Below are 19,741 nucleotides of genomic sequence, written 5' to 3'. Positions count from 1 at the left end.
ATAATAAATAATCCAATTTAAATCGAAGCGCCCTAAAATTTTAAATGTTGGAATGCGGAAAAATAGAGAAAACGAGACTAAAACAATAAATACAAATCTTACTACTATGCAAAACTATATTTTATTGAATATTGCAGTTATTCAATATACAGCTGGCGGCAAATGTATAAATCCGCCACTATACCACCATTTATATATATATATATATGTATATATATATATATATATATATATATATATATATATATATATATATATATATATATATATATATATGTATATATATATATTTATATATAATATAATAATACTAATTTAACATATCGGCAACATTGCAGATGCCCCTCGAATGACAGTGTTTCAATGGTGTAAACAGCCGCTAGTATTCTTTTGTTTATAACCATACTTTTCACGATGGCATACCATAATAAAATGTCTTGTGAAACATTTTTCGACGGGACGTGTAGTTTTCTTTTCCTAAAAAACAATGTTTATTGCTAAAATAATATGTACCGTCTAAGAGTTTTTAAAAGAGTATGAAATTATTGTAAGTATGGCTGGTAGCATAATAAACAGTTATGATAAGGAAGAAAATACGAATAATATTGAAATTCACCACGTTTGAAGTTTATGGTAAGAATATAACATAAAACTCTTATGTTTATACGGCTTTAGTATTCTATTTATAGATTCGTGAAGAGATTTCAAACATATACATTTCTGTAACAATTACAAAATGATCCAAATTCACCAGAGGATATACAGTCCCAAGAGAAAATAATGTATATGTGTAAATTTCCCGATGAGGTAGACATAATGAAACCTTAAATTTAGAATATTACTTTTATGTTGTGGCACAAAATGTATAAATGTCAATCAGGCAATTCATCCGTCAATGATATGGACAAAAATTATATAAACTAGTATGAATTTATATTTACTGCATGATGTATTTTGTATATATTTTATTGCTATTTTGTAGATAATTGTTTACTGGGTTTAAATTATTTCAGACACTATTGCTATGTAGTATGAAAAAATAAAAGCTATCAAGTGCAAGATGATTTGGATGGAAGAGTTACAGTCCTTATAAGAGGATATTATGCTAGAATCCTTTCAAATCATAAAGTAAAAAATAAACTTCATAACAAGCACATTTGAGACATACCTTGGAGAAAATGAAGGATTAACACCTTGAAACCAGTGATATATTTGCTGTCTAAAGAATAACATAGGCAAGTGACTCTTTTCTCTAAAACTGTTGTGTTTAATAATTTTTATTTTATATTTTAGGTCGAAGATATGGCTCTTTTTATAAAAAAGCTAAGAAGCGATTGTTAAGTATAGTGCGTTTAATGGGTGGTTATTTTTACATGTTGATCTGTTCGTCACATTTTAAAATGTTTGCATTGCTTACAATATTTTAATTAATATTGCAAACTTAATATTTTCATGTTGTTAATAATTATTTTATATGGGGCTATTATTAAACATCTTTTCTCGTACTACTTGTGTAATACTTTTTCCATATTATTGTAACAAATTTCAAAGTTAAATATTCCAGATTCCTGCAAGTTATATATAAATATTTTAATTTTTCGTATTTTTATGGGGTTTTTATATAATTATATGTTTTATTATTATTAATCATTAATAGATATAAAACACGTAGTTATCATTCAAAATCATCTTTATAGTAATCATTAAATTAAAAGGAAAAACAGGGTTACTTTCTCGAAATCAAAACATGTCATTCATAATCGCCAATATTTTCCACGTTCACTCAAATTTGTTAACTAAATCCGTTCGTCCTGTTTGTTCTGTATCTTGCATTCTGTTTGTCGCCAAGCGCCGAAAGTTATTGTGGCGAACACTGGAACTAAGCAAAGAGAATTCAGTTCTGCTCGTGCGCATTTTCAATTTTCACAGGAAATTCGCCACGAATGCTCAAGTCTGTACCCACCATTCTATATCCTAAAATTGTTCATTTGGTTCTAAATGTATTGTTTGATATTTTGAGATATTTAATTTAAATATCATCATACGTGGTGGTACATATATCTGAGATACATTGGAAAATCTCGGGTTTATGACTTATAAGTTAAATTATAATCATATTATTATTATCAGAATGAAGGAATTACAATTGAAATATTTTAATTCATTCGAATCTATATATTATGTCCAGCGCTAATTGCTAACTTCATTAGAAAGAAAAGTAAGAAAACTTATTTACCGACTGAAACGCGAGGGAATTGTCATTCATTTTCCCTCGCTTCTGTATAAGGGCTGATTGTATTTTTGTATTATTCGCCTATTTATATTAATATTTGCTGAGATTTACATGATTAATGAGTTTAAAAACTTGTGAGGGTTTAGTTTTGTTTGTTTCTTTAACAGGTAAGCAGTTTTCTAATATTCTTGTCCGTTAAGCAGCTTTGTTCTTTCTTAAAATTGATTCGTTTCTATTTACGTTAAAATCAACGAAATTTGTATAGGTTTGTAATGGAAAATAGACCGGGGGGCAGGGCTCACGGCCGAGCCAGAGGCGAACATCAGCAGGGCCGAGGGAGCGGCCCCAGACCGGGTCTCTCGCAAGGCCCATCTCGTCAATGTGGCTCCAGAACTTTTGCACCGCAAGGAGCCTGGGGCACCCGAGGAGCTTCGCAGCAACATCAAGCACCACAGGGCCAGTGGGGCCCCAAAGTCCAACAATCTCAGTCCCAGCCCCCGCCGCAAGCGTCAGGGCAACAGAGTCAGTGGGGCGCTCGCGGACCTCCAGATTCCCTTCCGCAGGTGAGACGTTGTTGATAACGTTATGAGTTATTGTGGGTGATATTATGCATAATTTGCAGCAATCTGCGGGACGTGATCCAGGAACTATATGCGTTGAAGAACAACAACAAGCCTTGACAGCTCAAGGTAAGATTGTCTCTGATTCATTTTGTAGATGAGTAGTATTAGACATTATTGATTTATAGTTCGACAGACTGGTGGTACAGGCGACGAGAAACGTGGCGACGGTAGGGGAGTTAAAGGACGAACTAATCGGAAAGGAATCGTGGACTCGAAGCCCAAACATTATGCGACCAAACAAGGTTAGGACCTCTAAACGTACTTAAGACACAACAGATGATGGTTGGTGATTTTCTATTTTGTAGGCTCGGATGGAGAGAAAATCTTGCTCAAAGCGAACATTTTTCCGCCGCTGAGCGCGACCAAGTGGGGACTGAATCAGTACCGTGTCGATTTTAAACCGGAACTGAACAATACAAAAACACGACAGGTCCTAGTTCGCAGAGCCTTCGTAAACAAACTTTCTTCAGGCATATTGTTTGATGGTGCTGCTCTCTACACCCCAACCAAACTCCAGCCGGATCCCATGGAACTGGCTGTTGCTGATGATAGTAAGTGCTAAATGACTACAGATTGTTTTTCATGCTTTTAAAAGCGAATATATTTATACATTTATTGAGCGTATCAATTTGATCGATGAGCTTTTCCCACTTTTCTGGTAATATCATGGTTTTGGCAATTTCTGGATTTTCTGAGCCTAAATCTAAACCAAATGATCTTCACAAGATCCTTTTAAAGTGAGATTTGCTCCGTTAGTATGAATAAATAGCAATCTTTCTAGTTTAGGTTATATAGTAGATATATAGTTGCGCCAACCGATTTTTCCGGAGCTACTAAAGATGTGTGTGATCTAGGATGCCTGCGATGGAATATTTTTTAATCCCATATTTCAATCGCGTCATTTGTTGATAGCAGAAAGTCAAATTAATGGTATAAAACATATTCATATGTGTCAATGGTTCAAAACATTTTCGTTGTGCACATTTGGTTGTCTGGATCTACACCGATATGTTTAAAAGTGGCCAGCTAGTAACTCAATGATTATGTAGCTAATTTAGCTACCAATTAGTCCCTTCGTTCTATAATTCAACATTATCCAACATCAGTAACTGCAAACCTTTAACTCGACTCTCATCTTGTTTTTTAATTTGGTATCAGTTTTATATATTTTCTTTCCTATGATGACAAATCTATTAACTTCCAGTCTTTTAGCTAGTTCTGTGCTCTTACAGGCTATAGATTTTTGGAGTACTATTAAAAAAAAATTAAAAGCATGATCGCTAGTCTTTACATGCTGATACCAACATTGGAAGGTCTTTGTTGTTTCTGTGTGATATATTTTTGAAAATACCGAGCAGGTCATGTTTCGTCAAAAGAACAAGCATTAATAAAGAGGAATAACGTCTGGTAAATACGCCGGTAATGCCGATTGTGTTAGCTGGGTTTATTTTCAAGTTTCCGTCGACTCATTGGCGAGTGATGTTTTGCAGATAACGTGAAATACTTGGTGTCCATTCGCTTGGTGGGAGAGGTGAACTGGGGCGATTGGCACTACCTGCATATCTTCAATCTCATTGTCAGGCGTTGCCTGGAGTCGTTCGATTTCAAGCTGCTGGGGAGAAATTATTTCGATCCTATGTACAAGGTGACTATACCGCAGTATAATCTGGAGCTCTGGCCCGGTTATATCACGTCGATGAGGCAGTTATATCACGTCGCTGGTGCTGAGATCTGACGGAGAAACAGAGAAAGAACTTCCAGCTGATAAAGTCCCTGAGCGAACACACCTGTATCGGATCAAGTGGTAAGTATAGTCTATTCAAAGTGTTTTTAGTAATGCGTCATTGATATTTGTGTAGTATTTTTAGTATTAGTATTTTTTTAAGGCCGGAATCAATTTGTAACCCTGAATATCTGAATTAATATGATATATTACGGAGCGACTTAAAATTTATCAAAATAAAGGGCTAAAACCTGTAATAATAGGTTTATAACCTGTAATAATTATAAGTAATGTTTTGAGTAATTTAGCGTACATCTGACAACCGGACGGTGACCCGCTGTCAGACATATGCAAAGTTCTTGAAAACAATTATGATACGAGGTTTTAACTCTTACCTATAAATTATTGTGGCTGTATAATTAACTGTAGTTTTTAGATATAGTATAATGTTAAAATAAATTATATTTGGTAACATTTTTGTTCAATTATTTTATTTAGATTAAATTTTAAAATTTTTTTATGTCAATGTTTCTTTTCGAAATAACCTATTAAAGCCGAAATCAATTTGTGACCCTAAGTATCTATTGTTTTCGACATTTTCAAACTAGGTAAAATATTACGGAGCGACTTAAAATCAAAATATTCAAAGAAACAAAATAATGTTTGCCGGTTTATATCCTGGAGTAAACTCTAGTAATTATAACTAATGTTTTCAACATTTTAACGTACATTTGACAACCGGGCGGCGACCAGTTCTCAGACGAATGCAAAATTCCTGAAAGCAATTAATGATAAAAGTGATAAGAGGTTTTAACTCTTACCTATAAATTATTGTTGCTTTATAATTAACTTTTTTTATGTATACTATAATATTAAAATAAATTATATTTGATAACGTTTTTGTTCAATTATTTTATTTAGAATAGAATATTCTGGTATGTCAACGTCAAACTGAACTAAAACTCAGAGTTGATGCGGCAACATTGCGATGTTTCGATAACACAAATATACATGGTGCTTTACTGAAAAAAAACTTTGAATAGACAATATATTAAGTTGCTTTTGTTCAAAATAACCGATTATAGATGTAGTCTTTTTCTGACCATCTAATGGCAATCGCAATATGTAAATTATCATATATATTTTGTATTGTATTGCATTGCCCATCAGAAAGTCATAAGGAAACCAAGCCTCATTATCCCTGAGATATTTGGAATATTGACATTATTTAAAAAAATTACAGTTTCAAAAAAAGTTAATTTAATTTAATCTACTGTTGTTATTTAGGAAGAGTGGAGGAAGGTTAAGGGAAATGATCACCGAAAGGGGTCACCATGTTTATAATATTGTATTTGCCATATTATTTGATAATTTCGCATTTACCATATTATTTGTAATTTATCATTCGTCATATTATTAAATAGTTGATGAAATTGTTTTTTTTTTCTTTAACAGACCTGCCATAGCCGGATTGAACGAGACCCTATATTTCATGTGATGGATCTATGCATGTGAACAAAGTTGTTTCTCTTAGGATAAGAATTTTTTGTTTTGTTTTTAAGAGATCTCAAGTTTTGTTTTTATTCACACATACCTAAACGATGTAGTTCATAAAGGCACTTTGGAAGTTCGTCCACCGTACCTGATTTAAAGTTAAATGTTAGTTAATATAGGATTACATTTTAGAATTAAGACATGAATGTACATTCTTTTTTAATATCCTAAAAGTTTTGACAATATTTTCATAATAATAAAAACTATATGACAATAAACAACAAAAATATTTGTTTTATTCGAACTTCCAGTCCAGGATCTTCAGGTAGGCGGCCTCGGCCCTCTCGTTTACTTGCCAAGCCTCCAGGTGCATCTAAAACTATAAGAAAAAACGCTACGCTGTATAGCTAGAGCGTTATAGTGAGTACAGACATGAATTTCGAAATTTTCGAAAACGAGACTAAAACAATAAATACAAATCTTACTACTATGCAAAACTATATTTTATTGAATATTGCAGTTATTCAATATACAGCTGGCGGCAAATGTATAAATCCGCCACTATACCACCATTTATATATATATATATATATATATATATATATATATATATATATATATATATATATATATATATATATATGTATATATTTATATATAATATAATAATACTAATTTAACATATCGGCAACATTGCAGATGGCCCTCGAATGACAGTGTTTCAATGGTGTAAACAGCCGCTAGTATTCTTTTGTTTATAACCATACTTTTCACGATGGCATACCATAATAAAATGTCTTGTGAAACATTTTTCGACGGTACGTGTAGTTTTCTTTTCCTAAAAAACAATGTTTATTGCTAAAATGATATGTACTGTCTAAGAGTTTTTAAAAGAGTATGAAATTATTGTAAGTATGGCTGGTAGCATAATAAACAGTTATGATAAGGAAGAAAATACGAATAATATTGAAATTCACCACGTTTGAAGTTTATGGTAAGAATATAACATAAAACTCTTATGTTTATACGGCTTTAGTATTCTATTTATAGATTCGTGAAGAGATTTCAAACATATACATTTCTGTAACAATTACAAAATGATCCAAATTCACCAGAGGATATACAGTCCCAAGAGAAAATAATATATATGTGTAAATTTCCCGATGAGGTAGACATAATGAAACCTTAAATTTAGAATATTACTTTTATGTTGTGGCACAAAATGTATAAATGTCAATCAGGCAATTCATCCGTCAATGATATGGACAAAAATTATATAAACTAGTATGAATTTATATTTACTGCATGATGTATTTTGTATATATTTTATTGCTATTTTGTAGATAATTGTTTACTGGGTTTAAATTATTTCAGACACTATTGCTATGTAGTATGAAAAAATAAAAGCTATCAAGTGCAAGATGATTTGGATGGAAGAGTCACAGTCCTTATAAGAGGATATTATGCTAGAATCCTTTCAAATCATAAAGTAAAAAATAAACTTCATAACAAGCACATTTGAGACATACCTTGGAGAAAATGAAGGATTAACACCTTGAAACCAGTGATATATTTGCTGTCTAAAGAATAACATAGGCAAGTGACTCTTTTCTCTAAAACTGTTGTGTTTAATAATTTTTATTTTATATTTTAGGTCGAAGATATGGCTCTTTTTATAAAAAAGCTAAGAAGCGATTGTTAAGTATAGTGCGTTTAATGGGTGGTTATTTTTACATGTTGATCTGTTCGTCACATTTTAAAATGTTTGCATTGCTTACAATATTTTAATTAATATTGCAAACTTAATATTTTCATGTTGTTAATAATTATTTTATATGGGGCTATTATTAAACATCTTTTCTCGTACTAGTTGTGTAATACTTTTTCCATATTATTGTAACAAATTTCAAAGTTAAATATTCCAGATTCCTGCAAGTTATATATAAATATTTTAATTTTTCGTATTTTTATGGGGTTTTTATATAATTATATGTTTTATTATTATTAATCATTAATAGATATAAAACACGTAGTTATCATTCAAAATCATCTTTATAGTAATCATTAAATTAAAAGGAAAAACAGGGTTACTTTCTCGAAATCAAAACATGTCATTCATAATCGCCAATATTTTCCACGTTCACTCAAATTTGTTAACTAAATCCGTTCGTCCTGTTTGTTCTGTATCCTGCGTTCTGTTTGTCGCCAAGCGCCGAAAGTTATTGTGGCGAACACTGGAACTAAGCAAAGAGAATTCAGTTCTGCTCGTGCGCATTTTCAATTTTCACAGGAAATTCGCCCCGAATGCTCAAGTCTGTACCCACCATTCTATATCCTAAAATTGTTCATTTGGTTCTAAATGTATTGTTTGATATTTTGAGATATTTAATTTAAATATCATCTGTGGTGGTGTATATATCTGAGATACATTGGAAAATCGGGTTTATAACTTATAAACTAAATTATAATCATATTATTATTATCAGAATGAAGGAATTACAATTGAAATATTTTAATTTATTCGAATCTATATATTATGTCCAGCGCTAATTGCTAACTTCATTAGAAAGAAAAGTAAGAAAACTTATTTACCGACTGAAACGCGAGGGAATTGTCATTCATTTTCCCTCGCTTCCGTATAAGGGCTGATTGTATTTTTGTATTATTCGCCTATTTATATTAATATTTGCTGAGATTTACATGATTAATGAGTTTAAAAACTTGTGAGGGTTTAGTTTTGTTTGTTTCTTTAACAGGTAAGCAGTTTTCTAATATTTTTGTCCGTTAAGCAGCTTTGTTCTTTCTTAAAATTTATTCGTTTCTATTTACGCGTTAAAATCAACGAAATTTGTATAGGTTTGTAATGGAAAACAGACCGAGGGGCAGGGCTCACGGCCGAGCCAGAGGCGAACATCAGCAGGGCCGAGGCAGCGGCCCCAGACCGGGTCCCTCGCAAGGCTCATCTCGTCAAGGTGGCTCCAGAACTTTTGCACCGCAAGGAGCCTGGGGCACCCGAGGAGCTTCGCAACAACATCAAGCACCACAGGGCCAGTGGGGCCCCAAAGTCCAACAATCTCAGTCCCAGCCCCCGCCGCAAGCGTCAGGTCAACAGAGTCAGTGGGGCGCTCGCGGACCTCCAGATTCCCTTCCGCAGGTGAGACGTTGTTGATAACGTTATGAGTTATTGTGGGTGATATTATGCATAATTTGCAGCAATCTGCGGGACGTGGTCCAGGAACTATATGCGTTGAAGAACAACAACAAACCTTGGCAGCTCAAGGTAAGATTGTCTCTGATTCATTTTGTAGATGAGTAGTATTAGACATTATTGATTTATAGTTCGACAGACTGGTGGTACAGATGACGAGAAACGTGGCGGAGGAGGGGGGGTTAAAGGAAGAACTAATCGGAAAGGAATCGTGGACACGAAGCCCAAACATTATGCGACCAAACAAGGTTAGGACCTCTAAACGTGCTTAAGACACAACAGATGATGGTTGATGATTTTCTATTTTGTAGGCTCGGATGGAGAAAAGATCTTGCTCAAAGCGAACTTTTTTCCGCTGCTGAGCGCGACCAAGTGGGGACTGAATCAGTACCGTGTCGATTTTAAACCGGAACTGGACAATACAAAAACACGACGGGCCCTAGTTCGCAGAGCCTTCGTAAACAAACTTTCTTCAGGCATATTGTTTGATGGTGCTGCTCTCTACACCCCAACCAAGCTCCAGCCAGATCCCTTGGAATTGGCTGTTGCTGATGATGGTAAGTGCTAAAGGACTACAGATTGTTTTTCATGATTTTAAAAGCGAATATATTTATACATTTATTGAGCGTATCAATTTGATCAATGAGCTTTTCCCACTTTTCTGGTAATATCATGATTTTGGCAATTTCTGGATTTTCTGAGCGAAAATCTAAACCAAATGATCTTCACAAGATCCTTTTAAAGTGAGATTTGCTCCGTTAGTATGAATAAATAACAATCTTTCTAGTTTAGGTTATATAGTAAACATATGGTTGCGCCAACCGATTTTTCCGGAGCTACTAAAGATGTGTGTGATCTAGGATGTCTGTGATGGAATATTTTTTAATCCCATATTTCAATCGCGTCATTTGTTGATAGCAGAAAGTCAAATTAATGGTATAAAACATATGCATATGTGCCAATGGTTCAAAACCTTTTCGTTGTGCACATTTGGTTGACTGGATCTACACCGATATGTTTAAAAATGGCCAGCTAGTAACTCAATGATTCTGTAGCTAATTTAGCTACCAATTAGTCCCTTCGTCCTATAATTCAACATTATCCAATATCAATAACTGCAAACCTTCAACTCGACTCTCCTCTTGTTTTTTAATTTGGTATCAGTTTTATATATTTCCTCTCCCACGATGAGAAATCTATTCACTTCCAGTCTTTTAGCTAGTTCTGTGCTCTTACAGGCTATAGATTTTTGGAGTAGTATTAAAAAAAAATTAAAAGCATGATCGCTAGTCTTTACATGCTGATACCAACATTGGAAGGTCTTTGTTATTTCTGTATGATATATTTTTGAAAATACCGAGCAGGTCATGTTTCGTCAAAAGAAGCATTAATCAAGAGGGATAACGTCTGGTAAATACGCCAGGTCATGCCGATTGTGTTAGCCGGGTTTATTTTCAAGTTTCCGTCGACTCATTGGCGAGTGATGTTTTGCAGATAACGTGAAATACTTGGTGTCCATTCGCTTGATGGGAGAGGTGAACTGGGGCGACTGGCACTACCTGCAGATCTTCAATCTCATCGTCAGGCGTTGCCTGGAGTCGCTCGAGTTCAAGCTGCTGGGGAGAAATTATTTCGATCCTATGTACAAGGTGACTATACCGCAGTATAATCTGGAGCTGTGGCCCGGTTATATCACGTCGATGAGGCAGCATGAAAAACAGATCATGTTGAACATCGATCTAAACTTTAAGGTGCGTTCTAGGATATTTCGGCCAAGACTGAAGCTTACCACGTTCGTATATTTGCAGGTCCTCCGTACCGACAACGTCTATGACCTTCTATTGGAGTGTCAGAACGATCGTAATGCCAGGAAAGAGTTCCAGCAACGGGTGATGGGCTGCATCGTCATGACCTACTACAACAACAAGACCTACCGGATAGACGACGTCGATTACGATCAGAACCCAGATAGCAAATTCAAGAAACGCGATGGTAAGATTATCGGCGCGATTCGGGGACTCGTCGTGTGATTATGCCGTGCCCGTTGTTTGTAGGAACCGAAATTAGTTACCGCCAATATTTCGAAGAGAGATACCGCGTCCGCATAACCCGCAATAATCAGCCAATGCTCATTTCCCGGTCCAAACCGCGAGAAATCCGAGCCGGAATGCCAGAGATCGTCATGCTGGTGCCCCAGCTATGCACGATGACGGGTCTGACGGAGAAACAGAGAGAGAACTTCCAGCTGATGAAGTCCCTGAGCGAACACACCCGTATCGGATCAAGTGGTAAGTATAGTCTATTCAAAGTGTTTTTAGTAATGCGTCATAGATATTTGTGACATCGAAAATAAATGAAATAATTGAACAAAAATGTCATTAAATATAATTTATTTTAACATTCAATACATATATTATCGAAGGACTTAAAACTACAATTTGGAACACAGGTATAAGTTTGTACGTTAGATTTGTTTTGCTTCCATTAAACTCTTTTCCACATCACCCACCCAATTAACAATTGTATACATTAGAGACGTATTTTACTTTCATTCGAGAGCATATTTACCTTTTTTAGAAGTCATCTTGGTATCACTGTATATTTTATTTCTTCTGCTACCATCTATGTACACCATTCTTCATAAAATTAATCACTGAATTATGTCTAATACATCTACCATATCTACAAAGCAGTATTTATTCTCTCCTTATACGTTATAACCTAATGCCCATATTTAATTTTGAACAATTACAATCATATCTGTGCATACAAACCTTTCACGCCCTACAATACCATTTTCTACAGTTATATTCAGTTAATATATAATTAATTACCATGCATACCTTTAGCTTTTTCCACTCCCATCACACTGTCTCAGGAATTTCCAACATTGCACAGCATTACCTCATATCCTTAAAGTTTCCTTCAGTCAATTTCACTTTCCGACTCACTGTCCAATCCAATTACCAAACTGTTAATTTCTAATCACAATTTATCAATTTCTTCCTATGTATGTCTTATCGAGTTCATCCAAATCGAAAGTGCTATGGTTGACTATGCTTTCTTCCACATACCTAAACAGTTTTTGATGGAATATCCTTCTCCACTAGCAATATATCTGCAATTAATTGTTAATAAATATAATGACTAACTAAACCTAATCGAATACTATTGCAACTTTTACCTTTTTCCTTTTTCCATCAATTTTTGTTGTCTCTACACTTTTTTGTTACTTTCTTGCCAAGAGTGCCACAATGAACCTTTATGAAATATTCAATATAAGTTTCATCAAGATAAACACAAATTCAAATAGTTTAAAAAATTGAATTATTTTTACAACTGGCAGTGGATCTTCACAGCATTTAAACCATATGCCCTTGTAAGAGTGTATGAAAGGATGTCTTACATCCCTCAAAAAGCTGCATGTCCTTTATGTATATCTGAGAAGTGAAGATTGGAACTTTGTAAAATGGTAGAAACTAATGGGATTATTTATAGTTTATTCGAGTGATTGACCTTTTTCATAGTTGACGACATAGCTATTCGAGGGAGCCCGGAGAAAGAGACCGTCGAACTTTGCACATTAATATTTGGGTCTGAACCCGTGTTGTTCGTCTGATATGATATGGTTCTGCTCTGCAAAAAGCTGAGAGCTTTTTCAGTTGGAATACTGATATTTCATCGTATCCAGGTGCCTTTTTGGGCTTCAGTTTGCTGATGATTTTTTGTAGCATTTTTGGTGAGACTAGATGGTTTTGGAGAGAGTTTGGAGGCATTATTTTCACTAGATTATTGGCCTCTCTGATGACGTTTTTGTTTCGAGTGGCGCCACTTCCTTTTTTAAAAGGTAGGCATCCCATTAGTTTTTCGAAGGATTCGGCAAGGAGACTACGAAATTTCCTGACCATGCAGATTTCAGGGGGGTGAATGTCTTTTTTGACTTTTCGAGATTCTCCAGATGTCTGCGGGCGCTGCTGGGTTTCCAGTCTCAGCTGCATAAAGATGAGGAAAATAGAATTACTAGCTCTCTAGATTCGCCATTTCAAGTGGATTTAGCGCACGAGAAATTAAGGGTCAATAAAGTTGCCATAAAGCCAATGAAACAAAATCAACGCATATAACGTTTACCCTGCGTGGGAGAACATGTCCACCAGTGAATATCAATCATCGTCAACTCCCCCAAGCAGAGCATGTTAAATATCTTGGTATGCACTTAGATCGACGCCTAACCTGGAAGAAGCATATACTCTCTAAACGGAAACAACTGGGACTAAAATTATATCAAATGTATTGGCTCATCGGGCGCAAATCCAAATTATCATTAGATAACAAGGTATTGCTGTATGAGTCTATACTCAAGTCCATTTGGACATATGGAATCCAACTATGGGGTACCGCTAGCAATTCTAATATACCCATCATTCAACGGTTCCAAAATAAGGTGTTGCGTGTCATTGTTGATGCTCCGTACTATATTTCAAATAAAATGATACAACGCGATATTCCTCTAGAACCTATAACGAGTGTAATTCAACGTGTTTGTGTGAAGTACTTCGAAGGAGTGTCAGTGCATCCCAATGTACTCGCTAATCAGCTAAATATGCGACGTGATAGTGAAGTGCGTAGACTAAAACGTTTAACACCACCTGATCGGATTACTAGACATATGTAGACTTTAGAATAAGACTAATTAATTAAGATAATATTTTATACAGAAGATTGCTTAATGAAGTGATTTTCTACATGCCATGTATATATAATATAGACATAAGAAATACTTATTGCCAATAGGGCAGATTGTGGACTCACGAAGAGTAATAAAAAAATATATTGAGACATTTTTTCGGTAAAGTCCAACTTAACCCAATCCAAAATGGTTGTCGGCTCCGCATCGAGTTGCAATATTGCGTTCTAGGGATGCAGAAAATATATCGATATTTTCTGAAAAAAATATCCATATTTTTGGTCGATCTATCGATATTTTTTGATATTTGTTCGAAATAGATTAAATATCGTTATATTAGTAATATATTAACTATATTATTACAATTGTAAAGGTTTAGTGAATTTTGGTAGTTAATTTTAAAGTTCCGCCAAACATTTTTATTATTTAAAAGAAATATATATTTCTTTACTCTAATATTTAACTGTTTTTGCTTTTTCTTAGAAATATCGATATTTTTTTCGGTGGCTAACACCCCCAATAGCGTTCTCATTCTCTATCTGCTCCACTCTAGCCCGGATGAACAAACTGCGCGAGTTCAGCGCGAAGCTGCAAAAATGCCCGAAGGCTATTGACGAACTCAAGAAATGGGACCTGAAGCTGGCCCAGGACCTGGTCCAGTTCACAGGACGCGTGTTACCGCAGGAAACCCTCGCTGGCGGCTCGGGTTCGCTCATGCCCGGACCTCGTGCCGATTGGACCGGCAACCTGAAGACTGCCACCATGTTCGCGCCTGCCAAGTTGGACGCGCTGGTGGTGGTGTGTCCGGTACGGCTCAAGAAAGCCACCGGCGAGTTTGTCGCCAGCATACAACAGGTCGCCCGAGGTGAGTAATTTATCACCCCATACCATGTTGATTTGAGTGTTCAACTTTGCCAGTTCTCGCAAGTCATATGTAAATTCGAAGAATGTAGTATAAATAAAATAAATTATCTCGAATTTTTTAAAGTAGTGTAGGTACCCAGAAACTAAGATTGTGGCGTATATCAGACACATCCTGTATTTTTGACCTTGTTTACCCATGCTTCAACACTTGTAGCATCGCTTTTATATTTTGTACCTGTGATATTCAATTGATTTGCTTGCTGAATATTATATAAATCTTTATGAGTCAATAAGTCCAATCTTTTCAAATTGCCACTGGTCAGGTTTATTAGCTCGGGTTTCATACAATATGATATCTATTGCAATTTTAGCAGGGAGACTTGGCTTTGGCTTTGGTTAAAATCATACTTTTATCTTATTTTATTAACGCTCACCTCCCACCTTTGGATACAGTCTTATGAATTCCAGATCGATTAAGCTAAAATTTATAAATGCTAATATTTTTATGATTTTAGTTTGCTTTATGATCAACGAGCTGGGATTTTGATGGGATATACTCACGTAAAGAACATTGAGTCATATTTATGTGAACTTTTATATTCGTATGGTCAATTATATATATAGTGGGTGAAAGTTTTTTAACACTATTTACAGGTCATTGGTTTATATATTAATATCTACTATTTATGATTAAAATATGAAGTGTACAAAAGTAAATAAATTATAAACAACAAGATTCTTAACCTTACAAAACAATATAACAAGCCTAGGAACTATCGACTGAAAACAGACGATAGTCGTAAAACAGAAAAAAAAAGTCGATAGTCAAAAAACTAGCGACTAAAATTAGTAATTACTATTCAAAAATTCAAATGCACGGTTCGACATTTTTTTTCCAATTCGTGATGTCGACGAAGATGTACTGTGATTATATTTTCTAACGGTAGTATAAGCGAGTCGGAGATGTAAATATTCCCTTACGTAATACCTTTAAAAAAGACGAGAAGGAAAAAAATAATTACTGAATACTATTAACATGCAATTTAATATTTCATTTTAAACGAAATAGAATTACTTTTATATTGGAATGTTCTGTGGATATGTAAAAACGAATTGAATTTTTCTATAGAATGGTATAAGACCCCACACATGTTTTATCGTATTTTAATATGTTAGTTTTAAAAATGATCCCACAATAACTACTAGAGCTTTTTTAAATAAAGTAAATACTTTATTATTGAACGAAAGTATTGTTTAACAAAAATCGAGGGAGTAATCGAAATATTACCTATTAGTGCCGTAAAAAGTCAAAAATATTTTACTATTTATCATTCACAATTTTAATCTTTTTGCCCTATTACATTAACAATCTTGAAAAATATCGTTCCAAAATGCTGCTATATTAATATACAACATATTGTTATTTACAAGCAAATTACCACAAAATTATAAAACTATATATATTACATATAAATCTATGGAAGCATAAACTGGGTAAATGTTTGTCAAGGTCGCGGCTACTACGACAGAGCCAGAAGAATCAGTCGAATGAAATTAGTAGAACCAAAAATAGTAACTAAAAGTACCCGACAAAAAAGTCGATAGTAAATAATGACAAAATCAGTCGGGCCGAAAATAACGATTGAAACAGTCGATAGTAAAAAGTAGTCAATTATTAAAAAGTCGATAGTCGTTTTCATTCGATAGTTCCCAACGCTAAATATAACGCTTAAGCTAACTTAATGTATGAATATATAATATAATAATATAGGATACCATACAAACAATTAAGTGATACTAAAACTCCAACCAGCGCCAGGTTTGAAACAAAAGTGGCTGCCGCAGTCGTTGTTGGATTCAACCTTTCGATCGCTTGTGAACGGCAACGCCGCAAAATCAAGCGTAAACTGTGGAAACTCGCCGAATGCTGACTATGATCATGCAAAATCAGCTGCTACTGTCGCTTACGGCTAATGAATGTCTGTTTCGTTTTCCAGTGATGAAATTCCAAATCTCGGGGGTAAAAACCGTCGATTTGGGGGACGATCGGGCGCAGAGCTACCTGGGCGGTTTGGAATACGCCATGTCGACCCTCCACGCCCAGCTGGTGTTCGTGGTACTCACCAGTAATTCCCACGATAAATACACCGCGGTGAAGAAGAAATGCTACGTGGATAGGGCGATGCCGTGCCAGGTGGCCGTAGCGAAGACCGTTCAGAAGAGTAGGTGCTCATGGAATTCGTGATATCGGCGCTCAGTCTCGTTTGATTTCAGATAATCGGTCGGTAGCTATGAAGATCGCCATACAGATGAACTGTAAGCTTGGCGGGTCGCCGTGGGGTTCTACCATGCCTAGATTTACGATGGTCGTAGGGTAAGTGACGTAACGTTGTTTCAAACGATGACGGTACTCAAATGAGTACCCATATTTTCAAAACTCCCATGGGTACGAATTAAAACCCGCTGTTTTAACATAAGATGGCTCCAGGGAAACCTGGCCATGATATGTCAAGGGAAGACTGTAATATGACGTGATGTTTTTTAGGATCGAATTTTTCCACTATTTGTTTTCTCTGCAATTCTGTTAGCGACTCATCTACTACTTATTTTAGACGACTTTCTGTAATATTGCCGTATATTTAAACAACGGCGCACTACAACGGTATAATTATTATAGCCTCTTTTATCTTTTTATATGTATCGGAACAATACAGGCTATTTACCAAACTTGCGGTATTTGTTCCTTTTCCCATACTCCATACTAATTCTTTTGCGCCTCCTTTCAGTTACGACGTCTGCCGTGATACTGCCAACAAAGGGAAGAGTTTCGCCGGAATGGTGGCCTCCATTGATGTAGGATGCTCACAGTATTTCAGCATGGCAGTGGAGCACGCGCAAGAGCAAGAGCTCAGCAGTAACAGAGCCGCCTTTGTCACGTTGGCCTGCGAACACTTCCAGTCGCGGAATGGTGTATATCCATGTAAGGACGCGGTGTCCGGTACCACCGACGATTTTCATCTTATATCGTTTCAGAACGCATAGTGGTATACAGAGATGGTGTGGGCGACGGTCAGATAAAATACGTGAAGGAACACGAGGTGGAATTGCTGAAGGAGAAGCTGAAGAGCGATCTGTTCAAGGACCGACCCCTGAAGCTGGCCTTCATCATAGTATCGAAGCGTATTAACACCAAAATTTTTAGGGCCCAAGCGGACGGGCTGAGCAGCAATCCACCGGCGGGTACGGTCGTCGACGACGTCATCACGTTGCCGGAACGGTACGACTTCTTCCTGGTGTCCCAGTGTGTCAATCAGGGAACCGTAGCGCCTACCAGTTACAACATCATCGAGGATACATTGGGCATAGACGCCAACAGGATCCAGAGGTTCACCTTCAAGCTCACGCACATGTACTTCAATTGGTCCGGTACCATCCGCGTGCCGGCTCCCTGTCAGTACGCCCACAAACTTGCTTTCATGACGGCCCAATATCTGCACAGGTGAGTTTTTGTGTCGATTAAATCTTTGTGTCTTGCCGCCGCATTCACTATTTTATTTAATAGTATTGTGACTTCTCTTAAAAGTATAGTCTATTCAAAGTTTTTTGTCATGGATATTTGTGACGTCGAAACATTGCAACGTTGCCGCATCAACTCTGTGTTTTAATTCAATTTAGCTTTGACATACAAGAAAATTCTAATCTAAATAAAATAATTGAACAAAAATGTTACGAATACAATTTATTTTAACATTATAGTACATAACATAATACATATACTATTGAAAGACTTAAAACTATAATTAAGAACATTGGTATAATAGTTTGTAGGTTAGATTTGTTTTGTTTACATTGAACTCCTTCCACGCCACCCATGAGGCAGAATTTCTAGGCGCGTTTTTTTTTATGTAGTGGTATCCCCTGGTAGAGGCCTAATCATCTACCTAATTAACAATTATATATCTCAGAAGCGAGTTCATTCTAGAGCATATTTACCTTTTTACGTTTAGTTCTTCCTTCGATGGTGTGTTTACTTGTTAAGTCATCTTGGCATCACTGTATATTTTATTTCTTCTGCTACTATCTGTGTACACCATTCTTCATAAACTTAGTCACTGAATTCCGTCTAATGCATTTACCATATCTACAAAACCAGTTGTATTCAATCTCTACTCATACATTCTAACTTATTGCACATGTTTAATTTTGAACAATTACAATCATATCTGTGCACACAAATCTTTCACGCCCTACAATACCATTTTCTACAGTTATATTCAATTAATTATGTGCATACCTTTAGTTGATTACACTCTCATCACTCTGTCTCAGGAATTTCTGGCACTGCACATTCCAGCATTATCACATATCCTGAATGTTTCCTTCAGTCACTTTCACTTTCCGACGCAATCACTAAACTGTTAATTTCTAATCTGTCTAAAACATGTTCACGATTCCACCATTTATCAATTACTTCCTCTGTATGTCTTACCAAGTTCATCCAAACTGAAGGTGTTATAGTTGACAATGCTTCCTTCCACATATCCAAACAGTTTTTGTTGGATTATCCTTCTTGACCAGCAATATATCTGCAATTAATTATTAATAAATATAATACGCGACATCGGTAATTCATAAGACCATTTTCCAATTTTGGCCCAAGTTAGAAGCAGAGCCAAAATTGTAAAATTTCGATAGTCCATATCTCGGAAACTATAAGAGATAATGCAATTTGGTAATCGACAACGTACTTACCATGCCGAATTAGCAATATATCTGCAATTAACTATTAATAAGTATATATAACCAACAAAACCTAATCGAATACTATTGAAACTTTTACCTTTTTCCATCAATATTTGTTGTCTTTACACTTTTTTTGTTACTGTCTTGCCAAGAGTGCCACAATGAACCA

At 35.5% G+C, this 19,741-nt stretch overlaps 2 protein-coding genes, 1 long non-coding RNA gene and 1 pseudogene across 4 annotated transcripts; all 4 read left to right on the top strand.

Moving 5' to 3' along the window:
• Window positions 1-351: 351 nt before the first annotated feature.
• On the top strand, window positions 352-1,622 carry LOC143205826 (uncharacterized). 2 transcript variants are annotated; one of them, XR_013007938.1, is made up of 4 exons: window positions 352-633; window positions 690-923; window positions 983-1,235; window positions 1,294-1,592. It is a non-coding gene; the product is annotated as an uncharacterized LOC143205826 (long non-coding RNA). The 2 variants fall into 2 exon arrangements; XR_013007939.1 differs by having other exon boundaries at window positions 355-633; window positions 1,014-1,235; window positions 1,294-1,622.
• A 750-nt stretch (window positions 1,623-2,372) lies between these two features.
• Window positions 2,373-4,624, top strand: LOC143205857 (piwi-like protein Siwi). Its single transcript, XM_076418874.1, has 5 exons — window positions 2,373-2,796; window positions 2,856-2,922; window positions 2,982-3,098; window positions 3,162-3,407; window positions 4,347-4,624. Exons 1-5 carry the CDS (start codon window positions 2,506-2,508, stop codon window positions 4,589-4,591), a joined length of 966 nt encoding a protein of 321 aa, XP_076274989.1. The 5' UTR covers window positions 2,373-2,505; the 3' UTR covers window positions 4,592-4,624.
• Window positions 4,625-8,702: 4,078 nt separating this feature from the next.
• Window positions 8,703-18,022, top strand: LOC143205824 (piwi-like protein Siwi). Its single transcript, XM_076418843.1, has 12 exons — window positions 8,703-8,829; window positions 8,930-9,227; window positions 9,287-9,353; window positions 9,413-9,529; window positions 9,593-9,838; window positions 10,776-11,032; window positions 11,090-11,273; window positions 11,336-11,569; window positions 14,519-14,830; window positions 16,827-17,051; window positions 17,104-17,203; window positions 17,616-18,022. The coding sequence occupies exons 2-12, from the start codon at window positions 8,937-8,939 to the stop codon at window positions 17,869-17,871; spliced, it is 2,289 nt and encodes a 762-aa protein (XP_076274958.1). The 5' UTR covers window positions 8,703-8,829; window positions 8,930-8,936; the 3' UTR covers window positions 17,872-18,022.
• Window positions 17,884-18,754, top strand: LOC143205856 (piwi-like protein Siwi pseudogene; annotated as a pseudogene).
• Window positions 18,755-19,741: the final 987 nt, after the last annotated feature.

Source organism: Rhynchophorus ferrugineus, unplaced genomic scaffold, assembly GCF_030347505.1.
Source record: "Rhynchophorus ferrugineus isolate W39M unplaced genomic scaffold, kcgeb_rfMv2 rfM17, whole genome shotgun sequence".
Lineage (NCBI taxonomy): Eukaryota > Metazoa > Arthropoda > Insecta > Coleoptera > Curculionidae > Rhynchophorus > Rhynchophorus ferrugineus.
Note: the sequence above shows the minus strand (reverse complement) of the source record. Positions and strands in the feature narration are given on the sequence as shown.

What these genes read in the sequence shown, in the direction of transcription:
- LOC143205857 (XM_076418874.1), top strand. Translation starts at nt 2,506, where the DNA reads ATGGAAAATAGACCGGGGGGCAGGGCTCACGGCCGAGCCAGAGGCGAA. An exon ending in CTCCAGATTCCCTTCCGCAG is followed by an intron (nt 2,797 to 2,855) that starts GTGAGACGTTGT and finishes CATAATTTGCAG; the next exon opens with CAATCTGCGGGACGTGATCC. An exon ending in ACAAGCCTTGACAGCTCAAG is followed by an intron (nt 2,923 to 2,981) that starts GTAAGATTGTCT and finishes ATTGATTTATAG; the next exon opens with TTCGACAGACTGGTGGTACA.
- LOC143205824 (XM_076418843.1), top strand. Translation starts at nt 8,937, where the DNA reads ATGGAAAACAGACCGAGGGGCAGGGCTCACGGCCGAGCCAGAGGCGAA. An exon ending in ACATTATGCGACCAAACAAG is followed by an intron (nt 9,530 to 9,592) that starts GTTAGGACCTCT and finishes TCTATTTTGTAG; the next exon opens with GCTCGGATGGAGAAAAGATC. An exon ending in CAAATTCAAGAAACGCGATG is followed by an intron (nt 11,274 to 11,335) that starts GTAAGATTATCG and finishes CGTTGTTTGTAG; the next exon opens with GAACCGAAATTAGTTACCGC.